The sequence below is a fragment of the Sinohyriopsis cumingii genome, chromosome 6 (assembly GCF_028554795.1).
Source record: "Sinohyriopsis cumingii isolate HCF-2022 chromosome 6, ASM2855479v2, whole genome shotgun sequence".
Classification (NCBI taxonomy): domain Eukaryota; kingdom Metazoa; phylum Mollusca; class Bivalvia; order Unionida; family Unionidae; genus Sinohyriopsis; species Sinohyriopsis cumingii.
This window is the reverse complement of record NC_142966.1, coordinates 2,380,788-2,399,792: the sequence shown is the minus strand read 5'-3', so window position 1 is coordinate 2,399,792 and position 19,005 is coordinate 2,380,788. Positions and strand designations below refer to the sequence as shown.

The following is a 19,005-nucleotide window of genomic DNA, read 5'->3' as shown; positions in this document are numbered from 1 at the left end:
TTAAATTTTTCGCGAGTCCCAACGAATTTTATAGTGTATCTATACGATTTTGATGTTTGTCAGCTTGAGTAACCGTGCCGCTGGTTTTTGCTGAATTAGTTTAAGTATTTCCAGGATATATTCTTGACATATTTCTTTTAGGCTTTTTTGAAGACATTTTTATAATCCTAGTATTAGGTACAATTCAAATTTGACAAATACGGAAAATAAAACAAAATAAATCAATTAAAAAAATTGGTTGCTTGAGTCCTCTTAATATCTCACGAAAGCTTTATTTGTTGATGAAACAATAACTTATCTGAGGCCTTCTATATTATTTATTTCCACCACAATTGCGTTCTATCGCACGTTTTATGTAAATACATTTCATTTGAACAAATATTTTACGTATCTGTTGTCCCTTTTTATCTGTGCTGGATACCGTTTTGTATCTCATATTTGTTGATAAAACAAAAGCCTCTTCAGGCGCGTTAGTATCCTAAAATGATAATTTTTTCCCAAATCCAAATACTACATAACCAGTGAGGAAAACCTAAAAATTTAAACCCAATTCAATTCGACAATCAGTGGAGCGCTTTTAATTTTTCGTGTTTTTTTTTTTCTGCAGCTTTCTAATAAAAAAAAAAAAACAAAAAAAAAACGAAGCAATCGTTTGGTTTCAATAGCCTTACACTGCTGTAGGGTTGCCATGCATTGTCTTTTTCCCGAACATGACATCATTTTCTGTCCTTAAATCTCTGTACAGATACAGATACACCCACCCTCTTTTTTTTAAAGTGCCCAACAAGATTGATCACGTTGCTGTTAGTGAATTACATCATGTAGTCATTGTGAACCAGCATTATTGCCAACCCCTCATTTTTCCACTCGTTTTTTTTTTTTTTTTTACAGTAAAGATATCTTATCAATAGTCTGATGTTACTATGTTGCTCATACAATCATTATGGACCTTGCGCATATTTAAAATTTACTGGTATTATAATAAACTGGCATGCTTATAATCACCCCATAACCATCTCGATTTCTACCTGTGTACCTCGATACCTAAACCGAGGTAGCTGTTCATTTTCAGCAAAAGTTACGCATTTATCTCCAGTGCTAGTTTAGCCGTAAGTCACCAAACAAACCATCCCATTATCAAGCCTAACTCTTAGAAAATGAAAACCAATTGCAGATTTAGTTTATATATTACTTATAAACATACATTTCTTACTTTTAACGACCATGCTCTCCATTTTCAAAGTGGGGGGGGGGGGTAAAAAAAATTCGAAACAATCCTGGTTGTTATTTTGTTTTCAAACATTTGATGGAAAAAGCCGATGATATTCCGATTGCGTTAATGCTATATTCGGCTCAACTTAGTTCTTGCAGGGACATATGAATGTCGTCCGCTAGTCGATCGAAGGTTTTATCTATATTTGCCTAGCTTTCATTTCGTGATCTTTTAGAATATCAATGCGCATAGACCTAGTGAATATCTTTGTATGCTAAAAAGACTGATAAGTAAAGATCAATATATTGTTAAAGACTGCACCTGTTCCAATAGTTTAGAAATTGTTGGAACGTGGATGAGGCACACACATTTGGAAAAGGATCACTTTTGGGAGATGTACTCGAATTCGTCGCGACATCATTTTCGATGACAAGCGAAAAATACGAGACATAAGGATACTAACGAAACAAAAAGGTCATTTTGCGAATTGCACACAAAATTACTTGAATTGTAGTTTCAAAATGTGCAAGGTGTTTCTCCAAGCTGCACTATTCGGTATCTATGACGATTAGTTACAAACTCTGGAATAGTCTAAACTTTGTTTCACATTTTGGAAATGTGAATGTCAGTATATTATAGTAGTTGCAAACTCAAAGCATGGTCGCCATTTTCACATGCATTCTGTGATGTCCTGTTGATAACATCACCGGAGGAATCTTTCAAGTTATGCAAAGAAAGAGATCATGCAGATGAAACGGTGTGTTGTCCAGTTTAATGGACACCCTTCCTTTATGTATCAGGTCTTATATAAGAATTTGATTTGATGTGCTTGACAAAGCTCACTGTTTTTACCAGCACAAATTGATAGACAGTTTTCCATGACATATATCTCTATCAGATGTTGTTGTAGTGGGATTTAACGCCATTTTTCAGCACACAATAGGCTATGCATGGCAGCCATTATTAATGGTGGAGGAATTACCTGGGAAGAACCACCAGACCATGAGAAGCTACTGGCAAGCTTTCTCACATACCCACATTGGCCGAATCCTAGACTCGAACCCACGCAGACAGGTGAGATGGCAGTGATCTGAGAGCACTTTAGACCACTCGGCCTCTCGGTGCCCCTCTATCAGATGTAAAGTTACATGAAGTTGAATATGCATATAGTACATGTATACAAATGGTCACTGATATCTGATGGAATATGCATAGGGGTATCATACATTTATGCATAAAGGGACATCTGACAAAATACGCATGGAAGGGTATAAGACATTTATAAAGAATATTTATGGGAGGAATAACATGTATATATACAGCCACACAACAAATTTATATATATATATATATATATATATATATATATATATATATAGAAAAACCCATGGACAACAATTTTCGTTTCATGTAAGCTATTTTCATTTCACTTAAGTTTGTGTTTGATTTTAGTTTTGGGTCACGTGATTCGCTTGGGTATATATATGTGGCTGCAATGGTGGGGTGTTTTGAAGTGGTATAGTTTGAAGATGCACCCTTGCAAGTGAAGCAGTATAACCACCTGCTGGAGCAAGCACATTTAGTCATAGTTCACTGGACAGAAATGGGCCAGGTCGGGCAATTTAAAAGGTGTAGGGACAAGGTCTTTCATTGACCAGGATACAAGCATAACAAGGTTCGCCCAAGAAATGCATAAATCTTGTGACAATACACATTTTACTAAAGGTCTATCTTCTCATTTTGCTTTATAATGTATGTCGTTCTATTGATCTTGAGTGTTTAATGATATGCGACCACAACACAGTCTGCAACACAGTCAACGACTGCAACCAAGTTGGCGAGCAGAGGAAGACCCACTCAATGGCTCTGTGACCAAGTCAGTGACACAGTCATGCAAAATCATCAGTGACCCAGTCAATGACTCTGTGACCACAGTCGATGACTCAGCAACCCAGTTGGCAATTCTGCGACACAGTTGGTGACTCAGGGACCCAGACAGTAACCCAGTTGACAGCACTGTCGGCAACCACAGGACAGCCAGTGGGTGACATAGCCACCCAGCAACTCAGTCGGCAACAAGAAACCAGGAATAAGATGGTATCTCTCTGGGGTAGAAATCTTCGCACTCTGGAGCTACAGTACTCAGATAGATTCAGTGGGGTATCACTCCAAATACAAAGAAGTATCCTAAAGAACCCTAGATAGTGAGACTCGGGGTAGTATAAGCGAGAGAGTTTCCCTCTATGGTGTATATGTGTGTGTGGGCATGTATATATATATATATATATATATATACATTCACTGGCTCAGTAAAGAAAATATGCATTGGAAGTATCAGACACTTATACATAAAACTACATCACAGAATGTGAAACTTATTGGGCATTTATAGATAGTCACAGAAGGGAGGTATATGTAGTTTTCAACAAATAGACATAGGGTTGTGAAAGGTAAGCAAACATAAGGTAATATTGAATAAATGCATTACAGTTTGTTTCTTTAGATTTTTAAAATTATCAGGATATATTTTCACGGTTAATTATATTTAACTTTTAAAACAAAATTGTTACTTGCAGGTACTAGCTTGTTTTAGGAAGCTTCATCGAACCAGTGAAAGAGTTTTTAAAGATGATCTCATAACAGTACAAGGTATACATTTTGTGGGTGTGATAGCTGATTATGTCTACAGTAATTTACATAGATTATATTTAAATGTGATTTATAGGTCTCAGGCGCTTAAATTATTAGATATTAATTTATTGCAACTTCTCAGAAATAAATAGAAATGAGTCATTGAAATACTGTCACGAAATATTAGTTCATATACCATAAGGCATCACAAAAAATATTACATGATTACAGTGTTGCTTGGCTAATTTAATATCAGCAGTTCAAAGCCTGTTGCTGTTTGATAGCTAACATTTCTCAGATGGATATTACCCTCTCCCAATGATGAGAATACATTGCGCCATACAGTGACATGAGAATTTTTCTTCCCATAAACTGACTTTCTGGAAGATTCCAGAAGTCTGTTCTATTAACTGGCACATGCCCAGTCATTATCGTTTTTTCCAGACAATGCCATCTTTATGGTTTGAAAAACATACACTCTGAAAAAAGTTATATTTCACTTTGCATCTATTAGATAAGACATAAACTGGTCATTTTTATTATGTGTATCATAATTATTAGGTGTTTATTTACCACAGTCCAAGTTTTTTTCGTTGTTGGAATTAAGCTGTCTTGAGAGTTTTTGCCATTAGGTTACCTCCCTCTTCCACACCCAATACATAGGGCATTAGGGTAACTTTATACATGTATTTTGTGTTATTTTTATTCCAGTTAAGTTCATTTGACTTGTTTTCTTTTGTCTTTGTGTAGGTATTAGTCACTCTGTCATTGCTGGTTTTTACCATACTTTACATTAATTTTGTTGAGATATTCATGTCCAAACTGTTACATTATTTTTTTCTACATTTTTGAAAAGTTCTTATTTAAGGCATGGGGTCTAACACCAGCTTGTATATGCTGTTGTGTGTCATTGGCTAAGAGTTTCTCTGTTTAGCAGAAGATCTGGAGTACGGTGAACCTCATCACATAACTACTTATGTGAAGCAAGGGCACTGTCCCTTGTGGCCAATTCCAAAAGTAGGCAAGAGCACACATTGATCCTCCTGGGTCATTTGTAAGAAAACGGTCTGCCCTGCTCCATCTGTTAAATCTGCATTGTGCGCGAGGTGTTATGTATATTTAATTTGTATTGTTTGTTGGCTTTTCTTACCTCTGAGCCAAACCGTCTTGTGTCACAGCAGCAAATTCAACATGATGATTTTTTGTCAGTCCTCATGGACTCTAATGAGTTAGGCTTAAAACAGGCTGAGATGGCACCCCCTCCCTTCTGGTACCCTTCCTCCTAACCATCATCTCAAGTTTTGGAGGAGGAAGAGAACTGGTCTTTTCACGGAGTAGTTAATGATGTTTACGATCTCTTTCCTACTGGAATGTAGGACACAAAAAGTTCTCTCCTGTTTGGAGAAACTCTCCATGTTGCCTCCACTTCATCCCTCATTCTGTCAACACTGAGGGGCTATTTTAAAGGTTGTGTAGTGGAAAGGAGTTCAAAGGTAGCATAGAGGATGGTCTGTCCTCTCATTTACATTGAAACCTCTGGTATTAGCTTGTAGCTATAATGTTCATAATTGTGCTTGAACCTTTAAAGCGCCTCAAAAAATATGTTTCCTATTGCGCTGGTTTAAATTGTTTTTAATATTACAGGAGGCAGGTGGGTTTTTTTGTTTTGTTTTTAAACATTATATATATTTAATTTGATTTTTTGTGATTTTTCTTTTTACTTTACAGGTGGGAAATATCTTGGGGGACCAGTGCTGCTTCCCAGTCAAGACACTGGAGACATAAAGTTAAAGCTAGGGCACTGGTGACCATAGTCCCATGGGCCCAAGTTGGCAAAGTGGTCTAAAGTGTTTGCTTTTACTGATCACTGCCATCTCACTGCTGTCCACGTGGGCTTGAGTCTTGGTCTTGGTTAATGTGGGTATGTGAGAAAGCTGCTATTAGCTTCCTGTAGGTCATTGGTTCTTACCAGGGTTTTTCCCAGTTCTTCTTCCACCAGTTATACTGGCTGCCATATATAACCTATCTTGTGCTGAGAAATGGAATTAAACCCAATGAAGTAACAACCGTAACTCCACTTGCCAATTTTGTTCTGCTGCCTCCTTCACTCTCCAGAAGTCCAGCAGGACAGAGTGGACAAGATCCAGAGAGGATTAGTTCAGCATTGCAGAGAGGATTAGTCCAGCATTGCAGAGAGGATTAGTCCAGCATTACAGAGTGGACAAGATCCAGAGAGGATTAGTCCAGCATTGCAGAGAGGATTAGTCCAGCATTGCAGAGTGGACAAGATCCATAGAGGATTAGTCCAGCATTACAGAGTGGACAAGATCCAGAGAGGATTAGTCCAGCAGGACAGAGTAGACAAGATCCAGAGAGGATTAGTCCAGCAGGACAGAGTGGACAAGATCCAGAGAGGATTAGTCTAGCAGGACAGAGTGGACAAGATCCAGAGAGGATTAGTCTAGCAGGACAGAGTGGACAAGATCCAGAGAGAATTAGTCCAGCAGGACAGAGTGGACAAGATCCAGACATTGATGCTGAGAGCCAAGGCCACATTTATTTCTATTATTTGAACCTTGAACTCCACAACAGACTTGGCTTCTTGACAGACTGCACTTTTGGCTTCTCCAGTTTCTCTTCAGGCAAACTGGAAACCACACGGTAATCCTCTGAATGCTCAAAGTTTTCTAGGTCATAATTTTCACTCTCATCTCTTTTGGTTGATGAATCAAAGCAAGTTTCTGACCAGATTACCCTTACATGCCCACATACACTACTTCTGTTTTGGTGGATGAATCAAAACAAGTTTCTGACCAGGTTACCCTTACATGCCCACATACACTACTTCTGTTTTGGTGGATGAATCAAAACAAGTTTCTGACCAGATCGCCCTTACATGTCCACATACACCACTTCTGTTTTGGTGGATGAATCAAAACAAGTTTCTGACCAGATTGCCCTTACATGCCCACATACACCACTTCTGTTTTGGTGGATGAATCAAAACAAGTTTCTGACCAGGTTACCCTTACATGCCCACATACACCACTTCTGTTTTGGTGGATGAATCAAAACAAGTTTCTGACCAGATCGCCCTTACATGCCCACATACACTACTCCTGTTTTGGTGGATGAATCAAAACAAGTTTCTGACCAGGTTACCCTTACATGCCCACATACACCACTTCTGTTTTGGTGGATGAATCAAAACAAGTTTCTGACCAGATTGCCCTTACATGCCCACATACACCACTTCTGTTTGTTCACAGATTCATCAGATTCAGAATGGGGCACTTATCTAGAACCAGAAGGGCAGATTCTTCAGGGTACAGGGAAGAATCTGTCCCTCAGATCAACAATACTCAAATTAGGTTGTTTGTTTTAGCCCTTCAGAGATGCGTCAATAAAATAAGAGGTCACTGCATGGGGTCTTTTCCAACAATATGTCCGTGGTAATGCATCTCAGGAGACAAGGATGCACACTTGGACCTTCTTTCAGCATTGAGTTTTGGAACCTCCTTCATTGATGACCCCAGAAGGGATTACCCACCGAGTTTGTCACATTCCTGGCAGAAGAGAATATTTTGGTAGTCTGTTGATGAAGGGGGAGGTATTCCTCACTTAATGGTCTCTGCACCAGTCCATAGCCAATTCCCTGTTCAGACCTTGGTGGGACACCGTTGGTGGACTTGTTTGTGACAAGTTCAGATAACAAGCTCTCATTTAACATTTTAATTCCCCCACCAGAGAGCCTGGACAGTGGACATATTCAAGCTGAAGTGAGATCATCTGTTTGCTTACACCTTCCCACCCTTCAGGATGATCCCACAAGTATTTGAAAATGTAAGGACCTCAAATGTTCAGTTATCATCTTCTTGGCCTGCTGGTGGACCAGCCTAAGAGATTACCTCACAGGAGGATCCTCCTGTCACAGCATAGGGCATCTCACATACACAACAGCAAACAAATTCTCCACCTCATGCTGGACTCATCTGAAATGATCTCTCTGCTAAAAAAGAGTTTTGAGCAAAGTTACAGAGTGTAGACACATTCATCTTCCATTGGTGCGGTAAGTCTGCTTCCAATACAGATCCTCAATCTCAGCCATATCCTCCATGTTAAGATTTCAGCTTGTATTTCAGCTTCCTCTATTTTGAGGTGGATTATCACAACAATCAAGAGAGCTTATCAGTGCTTTACCCAGAGAGACATTTCATTCACGCAGATAAAAGCCAAATGACATCGTCACTTCATGAGCCTATCTAACTCATTTGTCCTTTGAGATGTTATGAAAGCTGCATTTTGACAATCTCACACTACACACTACCTTCTCCTTTTACCTTCGTTCCTTGGCATACCAAAGTGAAAATATTTTTCCTCTAGGGCCCATTGGCATGACACAAAAGAATGGCCCAAGTGTATACCATCTTACAGTTATGGACTACCATAAAGTATTTCCTTTTTTTCCTTTCCAGTTTTGGAGGGGTCATAAGCCTTCCAAGAAAACATACTCAGTGCTATTGCCAGATTCCCTCCTTGCCCACCACACTGCCAGATTCCTTCCTCCATCCCCACACTGTTCCACAAATAATCTTTGTCCTTAAAAGAGATGATGACTACTGGGCATGTTCCAGATATCCAGTAGGATTCTGGAATCTTCCAAAAAGTTACCCTGTGGGAGGATGAATTCTTATCAAATGGTCAGGGGTAATTTCGATCTCAGAAAGGTTATCTACACAATAGCAACAGGTAAGTATTGCATCGTTAAACTTAGTTCTCTCCCCACTACATTTTAATGCAACTAAAATATTGCAATTTGTGATCAGTTTACAGTACAGTAAAGTAGATTTAACTGAAAAAGTACTAGCAAATCTTACAGTCAAATTTTCCTGAGTGATACCAGCTTGCCTAGTACCTTAAATGAAATGCAAGAATACTTATTAAGCTGAGGGAAGCAGTTATTATAATCTGGCAGAGGTAATGAAATTAATCAGCTTATCAACTTCTTAGACTGTAGTAAATGTTGTTTCTATGAACAAATTTTATGGTTTTTTAAATTTTTGGCATACTTACATGTGAATTTTTTGGCCCTCTTTCTGTTTGTGTAGATCATTATCAGACCTGTGAAATTTAATTTTGGTTTCAGCTGCCAGGGACAAGATAAACTCAGAGTTCAGAAAACACAAGGATATCACTGATGTGGCCAAGATAGAAGAGGTGAGAATTTTATGTGGGTGGAATTTAGCCAATTCATTGTTAGCACCGTTTGCCAAAGACCTAAAGATCTTGTGTAATGGCTTGTCATCCTTTTGCCGTCTAGCTAGCATCTGTTTGTTAGCACAGAATTGCTATTGCTTCAGCTCCTAAATCAGTGGGCCCAGTTGTTCCTTAATGAAAATGGTGCCACTCAGTTATGCAGTATGGTCACCATGGTGACCCTCTTCAAAATCTTGTTATCATTATTCATCCTGAACAGATGGTCATATCAGCATGGTGTTTTATGAAAAATACTTGTAATGGTACCTGATTTGCCCTGAATGAAAATACTGCAGCTCTGAAATCCAACATGACCAACATGATAGCTAGGTTGAAAATCTGATGAATGGATGTTTGTATCAACATGGATTTTTCTGTTGGAGATCTCTAAATCAAAATTCTGCCATGAGACCTCCAGTATGTCTGCCAGAGGATTATTACTACTTTTCCAGAATGGACGGTCATTGCAGCATGCAGAGGTGCTAACCATTCCCAGATTTTGCAGAATTATTATGTGCTGAAGGTGTAGATAGGGTTAACATCTTAGAGTTAATATATCTGAACCTTGGATAGCAAAGATGGGGATTTAACCTACATGGAGTCTATATGGGTATAAATATTATAAATATTTAAACTTTGAAACTGAGGGAGTATGATATGTATATTAATAGTTTCCATTTACTATTTAATTTATTACTGTTTTCTCTCTTTGACAGAAGCTTCAGATGGCTTAAATTTCTCTCATATTGGAGCATATTTTGTTTTGATCACCACGAAGTAGAATGCAATGGAATACATATGCCTCTCTCTTCTCTTGGATGCGAGAGGTCATGGGTTCGATCCCTAGCTGAGTCATACCAAAGACTCACAAAAATGGTACTAACAGCTGCCTTGCTTGGCGCTCAGCATTAAGAGGTTAGTGTTTGGACTGATCAGCCTGGTGTCAGGATAATTTAACTGGGTGGGACATCATGCTGCATATCTGTGGCATGATGCCCCAGTGCAAGACATCACTATAAACTGTCACACTGCAGTCACAGTAGCGATATGACTGAAAAATTGTTAAAGCTACATTAAAAATCCAAAGCACACATGCACAGTTTCAAGTACTTCATTTGAAATATTTTTCAATTAGCTTGTACAGTGTAAATGTTTTTTTAAAATATTTTCAAAAATCCATATTTTTAGAATTCAATGGCTCATGGTCCTACCTCTTGCTGAAATAATGACTGTAAACATGAGCAGTGAATAATATAATTATTTTATTTTGAATGTATAGCCTCATTCCAAAGTTTTCATTCTGCTGTAATCTCCCAGTTCTGATGAAGTCTTGACGACTAACTGGACTGGCATATTCCCAAATATATTATCAAAATCTTTCAATGGTAATATTCATTTCAATGGCAATAACACCAGGATGTCATCCTAATTGGGTTTGTCATGAAAGGCTTCAGAAGGTGTCATTGTGCAGTAAGGGGTTGGTGTCTATGCAGTAACAGATAAAAGATGTTAATGACAAAAAAATTATTAGTGACTTCTCATGGATAAAATTACTAAATGTTTATGAATCAAGAGGGATAGAAAATATACATTTGACTTATCAAGATAGAAAATACATAATGGATATGACTTATTAGAGTTAGAAAATACCACAAAAAGATGTAATTTCTACCTGTCTATGGTCCATAATTGCTTTTTGAAATGGGAATAAAGTCTCAGTTTATTTTATTGTACTTGTTTCTGATAATTGTTTTAAAATTATCCACAAAACTAATAACCAAGTTAATCAGCTTTATATGACAGCCTGTATGATGTCCCTAAATGTTATGGGTTTCAAGCTTTACATGACAGCCTGTAGGAAGTCATTAAACCTTATAGGTGTTCAGCTTTAAATGACAGCCTGTAGAATGTGCTTGAACCTTAGGAGTGTTCAGAATAATGCTGGAAGGAAAATGACTTGGAATTTGACTCCATCCCTTTGTATACATCATAGTCTCTGAAAGATAGCAGATTAACAAATTAGGCAAACATCTCATTTGCTCATGGTCAAATAAAATAATACGTATGAAGACATAAAAGGAAAAGTCAGTATGGCCGGACTAGTGTACTTTTAGAATTATCTACTTTACCTTCTGGGTAACATTTTATCTGTTCTATTCCAGCTATTAAAGGTGGCTTTTGAGGCGGACCAGACACTTAGAGAGACCATAATTCAGGCAAAGCTGACAGACCATGGATCTTATGGTAATGCAGTCAACCCAGCTGATCTAAACTACCTCAGTTAAAAGACCACTTGCCTTAAGAAACTACTAAATATTACCTGATATCTAGCAGTATTTAATGTTTAAAACAAAGATCCATCAACCATTTAATTTGTTTGCTTGGTTATTTGGTTGCTAATGGCACTTTATTAGCTGTATCATGCTGAAGAATTTGGAGCTGGTGCCTGTCCATAGTGCAAGGATATACAAGCTAACCTTGGCAGGTATTGACCCAGTGATGCTTTCCAGTTTTGTTAACATTGGATTTTCAGAAGTTCCACTCCAGACAAGACTATATTTCCAGTTTTGTTAACATTGGGTTTTCAGAAGTTCCACTCCAGACAAGACTATATTTCCAGTTTTGTTAACATTGGGTTTTCAGAAGTTCCACTCCAGACAAGACTATATTTCCAGTTTTGTTAACATTGGGTTTTCAGAAGTTCCACTCCAGACAAGACTATATTTCCAGTTTTGTTAACATTGGGTTTTCAGAAGTTCCACTCCAGACAAGACTATATTTCTAGTTTTGTTAACATTGGGTTTTCAGAAGTTCCACTCCAGACAAGACTATATTTCTAGTTTTGTTAACATTGGGTTTTCTGAAGCTCCTCTCTAGACAGGACTCTATTTCCAACCCATGTACATTGTAAATATGGTAATAATAAACTGTAAGATAAGAATATACATATCATCAGCTCAGTATTGTTAGTCTACACCTATACATGTGTGATAAGCATAATCCTAACATAGTACTCATTAGAAAATCATAGAACTTGTTCAGTAACAGAATGTGCCAAAAACAGATTATAGCATATTATATTTGTTCAGCCCGTTTCATATATAGAGGCTTATTTAGTAGATGTAAGGAAATATTTTACAAAATAAAGTGGAGGAAGTTTGTAATTTATTCGTGAAATATTTTCATGTATCTACTACAAAAAACAACAGATTTTCATAATATTATATACTTTTTAAAGGCAAAAATGGTTGACTTGCTTGTATTTTCTGTTATGTACCAATGCAGTTAACAGGCCAAGTTACTACGGCTTTAAAAAGAAGTTCTCAAATTTTGCAATTAAATTAAGATCCTTACTTTGCAGTTAATTAAGATACAAACTTTTGCAATCAGTTAACTCATTAACCATGGGAGATTTTTGTCATTTATGTAGCATGATGCCTAGTTGTGTTAGAACTGTCATTTTTTGTGTTAGAACTGTCATTTTTCATTGGCTATATTTGGCTCATGCATGTGCAGAAGGGTAAAAGCTGGAGTTCTTTTTATATAATGTTTTTTTTTTTTGTTTTTTTTTTTTTTTTTTTTTTTTTGCTTATTTGATACAAACTTTTGCAATCAGTTAACTCATTAACCATGGGAGATTTTTGTCATTTATGTAGCATGATGCCTAGTTGTGTTAGAACTGTCATTTTTTGTGTTAGAACTGTCATTTTTCATTGGCTATATTTGGCTCATGCATGTGCAGAAGGGTAAAAGCTGGAGTTCTTTTTATATAATGTTTTTTTTTTTTGTTTTTTTTTTTTTTTTTTTTTTTTGCTTATTTGATGCATCATTTTTGTGTCCTGGCCACTTTTTATTCCAAATCCACAAATTTATCATACTTTTTTAAATTTTCACCTGACTGTGTGCAGTTCACACTGACCTGCCTTAGTTCTCAGGCCAAAAAGTCACAAATCCGGGACATAATCCAATTCCAACAAGGGACAAGTTTTGGGTGTAAAAAATATCTCGTCTCAAAAATGTTTTTCCTCGTTATTTTGTAATGTGAGTAGAAAAAGTCCAGGTTATTTGTTATCATTGTAGAGCTACATTTGTCTTCTTTTCTGTAATACCACCCACTTTGGTGTATCTTAAATGACCTTGATGCCACAGAGCTCAGAAATAGGGTACTACCTCCCGTCACATAAACTTGGCACCAGGGGTTAATGAGTCAAAATATTGACTTTTTGCAGTTAAGATCCTTACTTTTGAGATTAATTCAGATCCTTACTTTAGCAATTTTTTAAATTAATTAAGTTACAGACTTTTTGCAATTAAAATACAAACTTTCTGCAATTAATTAAGATACAAACCTTTGCAATTAATTAAATCTTTTTGTAGATTTCTCTCCTACATATAATACTTCAGACTGTATTTTGTCACATTAATACCTGGCTTCAAACTGTATCATTTCGTGTTAAGGGCTAGTTTCAAAGTGTATATTTGGTCATGTTAATGACTGTCTTCATATTATGTATTTTGTCACATTAATGATTAATTTCAGGCTGTGTAATTTGTCACAGTTATGACAAAAAGAAGACTTTTTTTCATGAACACATTTCTTGCATGGATTGATGCGGTGAACATTGTTTAGGTTGGGGCAGAATCATTACAAAGTAGTCAGCTTTAATAGACTTGCGAGTATAACATATTTAGGCTAAAGATTTTCAAGATTGTGAATTTACCTGGTATGAATTTGATTCTCTTTTTATTATTTTTGTATTCAAACAGGAATTAATTGGCAAGTTTATTCTAGTTTGGTAATGGACACTGCACCCTAATTTAAATAGTCACTTCATAGACACTTAAATTGATGGCCAAGGGAAGGGAACCCTGTTTCCACAGAAGAAACATGGTTCTTTGGGTCTTTATATTTGAGGTTGGTAGCAACCAAGAAGTCCACAAAAATTGGTACCCAACAATAAAAATAAATTGACAGTACATGGTCACTTTCCAAAGTCCTGTGGGCTTTTAAATATATTTACTTAAATAATTATCTTTTTTTTCAGAACTTAAAATAACACCTGACACAAAGCTGGAAGACAATTTTTTGTTTAAGCCTGGCAGTGAGATTCCTGTGGGCAGGAAGAAAACAAAAAAATGTGATGACCCTCCATCCTGAAAATGGCTTGCTGTGATTTCAAAACATAATTAGAAATTGTTTCATTTTCAAAGCTATATTTCAATAGAGCTAGCTCCTCAGTATTGAATAAACTCCAAATGAAAGTTTAATCCACGTTTGCCCATGAGGACTGAATGAAATGCAGGCCTGAAAATTGACATGTGCACAAAGAGTTCTTTGCCAAAACCTGGTTGAATGAAAGAAAATATTTTGTGTAAATGATTGCCGTTGATCTGCTGTCAGTGTTTCTTCAAGACATGAGAGAAAAAATGAGGAGAGAAAGATTTGAATCCAACTTTGTAACATGAGCATGTTAATAAATAAATAATTCTGTATAGTATTTATTGTTTAATGCATTATGACCCATTTATGTTATAATGGGGTGGGGTCAGACATATTTTTATGTGTTTTTGGGCATGGCTTCTTGACAACGCTTTAAGTTTAAATTTTCATTTGTATTGTTGTTTGGTTTAACGCCATTTCTCAATGTAAGATATGTTGGTCAGTATAACTGGTGGAAGAAGAACCTGGTAAAAACCACTGACCCATGAGAAGCCACTGTCCACTTTTTCACACACCCACATGGCTGATCCAGAGACTCGAACCCGTGCAGACATAGGTGAGATGGCAATGATTGACAAAGGCAAGCACTCTAGACCACTTGGCGACCTGGGGCCCCTCATTTGTATTATACAAACCAGTTGTACAGCACAGTAGTAATGCACCCTGTGTTGGGTCCATTGGTTCTTGCTAATGAAAGGGTAACTATCACCCATCCAAGTGTTTATTAAGTGAATAATTTTGCAATGTATTATTAACTGGGTATATTCATCAAACACACTAGTGTGGGAGTCACGGCACCAATTCAACTCCCATAGCAAACATATGGAAACACCATCATATTAAAAATTCCATAACTTAACATTTCTGGGTGCTGATGATCAGACTTATATTTCTCCATGCACAACTATCCTTGGTGCAAGCTTCTGTGTGGAGAACACCATATGACCTGCGGCATTTTTTTAATCTACATGTGCATGAAACACATGTTATTGATTCTGCACCAAATGAATTATTGAGTACTCCTAAGTCAAACCTGTAAAAATACTAAAATTGCATCAGTAGAATTTTGTCTGTTTTTTTTTTAAATTACAGATAAGAAAAGCTCTCGAAAGATTTTTAATAAAATTTTAATTTTCATTATTAACCAATTATGGACCACCAAACCCATATATACTCTATTATTTGTTCACCCATTTCTAGACTGGTTCACAGTTCTTCCATATAATTAGTACTGTGTGTCCTGTATCATGCAGTTTTCATTTTTTACCATTCAGTCTAATACAGTATATAATTACATAAAAGTCCTTTTTTTTCAAACATATTAAAATCATGCAGATAGAGTTTGACCTAAAACCCAAACATACAGAAAATCTCTTCAAAACAATGCTGCTTTATACATCAATGAAGTTAGCGTATCTGAGAATTATTTGTGCTGTTACTTATCAGATCAAAGTAAAATTTAAAGCGTGGGTGTCAACTTAAAGGCCATTTGATATATTAATTGCCTTTTAGCTCTAGCAGTCATATACCTAGGTTCAAATCTCCATAGAGTACGAATTAAAAATTCTTGAACCTGTATGATAGTATTGTTTCTATTAAATATTAATTCTTCCTACTATTATCAAGCATTCTTCTATAGAATCAGGGATAGAATTTTCCATTCTGTCTGGTGTATATTTATAATTCTCTCTCTCTCTCTCTCTCTCTCTCTCTCTCTCTCTATATATATATATATATATATATATATATATATATATATATATATATATATATATTGTGTGAAGAAAAAATGTAAAGGCATGATAAACAATTATCATTGTGTGAAAACAAATTAAAGGCATGTCAAACAATAATCATTGTGTGGAAAAAAATTTAAAGGCATGATAAACAATAATCATTGTGTGAAAAAAATTAAAGGCATGATAAACAATTATCATTGTGTGAAAAAAAATTTAACAATAAACAATTATCATTGTGTGAAGAAAAAATAAAGGCATGATAATAATTGTGTGAAAAAAAATTAAAGCCATGATAAACAATAATCATTGTGTGAAAAAAAAATTAAAGGCTTGATAAACAATAATGATTGTATCAAAAACAAATTAAAGGCATGATAAACAATAATCATTGTGTGGAGAAAAATTTTTTAAAGGCATGATAAACATTAATCATTGTGTGAAAAAAATTAAAGGCATGATAAACAATTATCATTGTGTGAAGAAAAAATAAAGGCATGATAAACAATAATTGTGTGAAAAAAATTTAAAGCCATGATAAAACAATAATCATTGTGTAAAAACATTAGGACCACTTTCCTGATTTAGGAATTTAAGTCCCAACAAAAGTATTTTTTGCAAAACAATGAAAACTGATGCCCAGGAAAATAAATGAATCTACAGTAATAAACAAGAATGAAAGAAAATGTGTGGATGAATGTATCTACAATAATAAACAAAAATTAGATTTGGTGCTGTACTAAGCCTACATTATTATTATTATTATTATTATTTAAAATTAAAAAAGTAATTACACTAAAGTAATTTTCCTTGTTACATTAAAAATTTTTTATATCAAAATAATATATGAATATAACAATAGAGCATTTATTTTTTTCATGACTGAGTTTGTTCTAATGTAATATATTTTATTGACTTTGTTGTTTCTGAACAAAAACATTAAGATAGCCCTAAACAGTTTTGTTTGATTTTCCATGAGGTAAATTTGGGATGGAAGACAGATCCATACTTTTACTCTTTCTTTTACATTAATTAGAGTAATGTCAATAATGCATGTTTTCATGTTCTATGCAAAGGGGAAAACTCCAATGTTCTATGCACACGGGGACAATTACAATCTTCTATGCACAAGGGGACAATTCCAATGTTCTGTGCACAAGGTGACAATTCCAATGTTCTATGCACAAGGTGACAATTCCAATATTTTGTGCACAAAGGAACAATTCCAATGTTCTATGCACAAGGGAAAAATTCCAATGTTCTGTGCACATGGGGACAATTCCAATGTTCTATGCACATGAGGACAATTCCAATGTTCTATGCACAAGGGGACAATTCCAATGTTATATGCACAAGGGGACAATTCCAATATTCTATGCACAAAAGAACATCTCCAATGTACTATGCACTAGGAGACAATTCCTATGTTCTATGCACAAGGGGACAATTCCAATGTTCTTTGGACATGGGGACAATTCCAATGTTCTATGCACAAGGGGACGATTCTAATGTTCTTTGCACAAGGGAATGATTCCAATGTTCTATGCACAAGGGGACAATTCCTATGTTCTATGCACAAGGGGACAATATCAATGTTCTATGCACAAGGAGACAATTCCATTTCCAATGTTTTTTGCACAAAGGGACAATTCCAATGTTCTATGTACAAGGGGGCGATTCAAATGTTCTATGCACAAGGGGACGATTCCAATGTTCTATGCACAAGGGGACAAGTCCAAAGTTCTATGCACAAGGGGACAATTCCAATGTTCTACACACAAGGGAACAATTCCAATGTTCTATGCACAAGGGGACAGTGCCTATGTTCTATGAACAAAGGGACAATATCAATGTTCTGTGCACAAGGGGACAATTCCAATTGTAATGTTCTATGCACAAGGGACATTTTCAATGTTCTATGCACAAGGGGATGATTCCAATGTTCTATGTACAAGGGAATGATTCCAATGTTCTACACACAAGGGAATGATTCAATGTTCTATGTACAAGGGGACAGTTGCAATGTTCTTCACACAAGGGAATGATTCCAATGTTCTACACACAAAGGAATGATTCCAATGTTCTATGTACAAGGTGACATTTCCAATGGTCTATGCACATTGGGATGATTTTAATGTTTTATGCACAAGGGGACAATTCCAATGTTCTATGCACAAGGGAATGATTCCAATGTTGTATGCACAAGGGGACAATTCCAATGTTCTATGCACAAGGGAATGATTCCAAGATTCTATGCACAAGGTGACAATTCCAATATTCTCTGCACAAGGGGACAATTACAATGTTCTATGCACAAGGGGATGTTTCCAATGTTTTATGCGCAAGGAGATGATTTCAATGTTCTATACACTAGGGAATGATTCCAATGTTTTATGCACAGGGGGATAATTCCGGTTTTCTATACACAAGGGAATGATTCCAATGTTCTATACTCATGTGGACAATTCCAATGTTCTATGCACAAAGGGACACTTCTAATGTTCTATGCACAAGGCTACCCATTTTCTCCTACAATGTGCGTTACAGGCTGCCCATTTTCTCATAATTTCATTTATGTTGTTTTACTGTGATTTTGTGGAAAATTGGTCTATCTATGGTCAGTAATATTTGGGATGCACTTGTTACCATCTTATATATACATAAAAAAGTATCAGCTTTGCTGATTATATTTAATTTCCCCAATTTTTTTATATTTAGTTCTCCATTCTCTGACAAATTTGAAAATCTACACATTTTGATGATTATTGAGTTTTATTTTGATAGGTGACTTAAAAATGATTAGATATGTCCTTGACCCCAGGTGCAGCCAAAACTGTGTTGTGACACCTAAGTAAAAAGTGGATAAATTAAATTGACCTGATAATTTTCAAGTATTTTTAAAAAGAGGTTTTGTTGTCTTATGCTTTATATTGTTTAAAAGAGGAAAA

General features: G+C 35.9%; 1 protein-coding gene across 1 annotated transcript; it reads left to right on the top strand.

Moving 5' to 3' along the window:
- Nucleotides 1–1,318: 1,318 nt before the first annotated feature.
- On the top strand, nt 1,319–14,591 carry LOC149796274 (complex III assembly factor LYRM7-like). Its single transcript, XM_089960909.1, has 5 exons — nt 1,319–1,405; nt 3,790–3,862; nt 8,991–9,061; nt 11,263–11,344; nt 14,146–14,591. Exons 1-5 carry the CDS (start codon nt 1,382–1,384, stop codon nt 14,256–14,258), a joined length of 363 nt encoding a protein of 120 aa, XP_089817035.1. The 5' UTR covers nt 1,319–1,381; the 3' UTR covers nt 14,259–14,591.
- The last annotated feature ends 4,414 nt before the right edge of the window (nt 14,592–19,005 follow it).

What these genes read in the sequence shown, in the direction of transcription:
- LOC149796274 (XM_089960909.1), top strand. Translation starts at nt 1,382, where the DNA reads ATGTCGTCCGCTAGTCGATCGAAG. An exon ending in CGTCCGCTAGTCGATCGAAG is followed by an intron (nt 1,406 to 3,789) that starts GTTTTATCTATA and finishes TGTTACTTGCAG; the next exon opens with GTACTAGCTTGTTTTAGGAA. An exon ending in ATGTGGCCAAGATAGAAGAG is followed by an intron (nt 9,062 to 11,262) that starts GTGAGAATTTTA and finishes GTTCTATTCCAG; the next exon opens with CTATTAAAGGTGGCTTTTGA.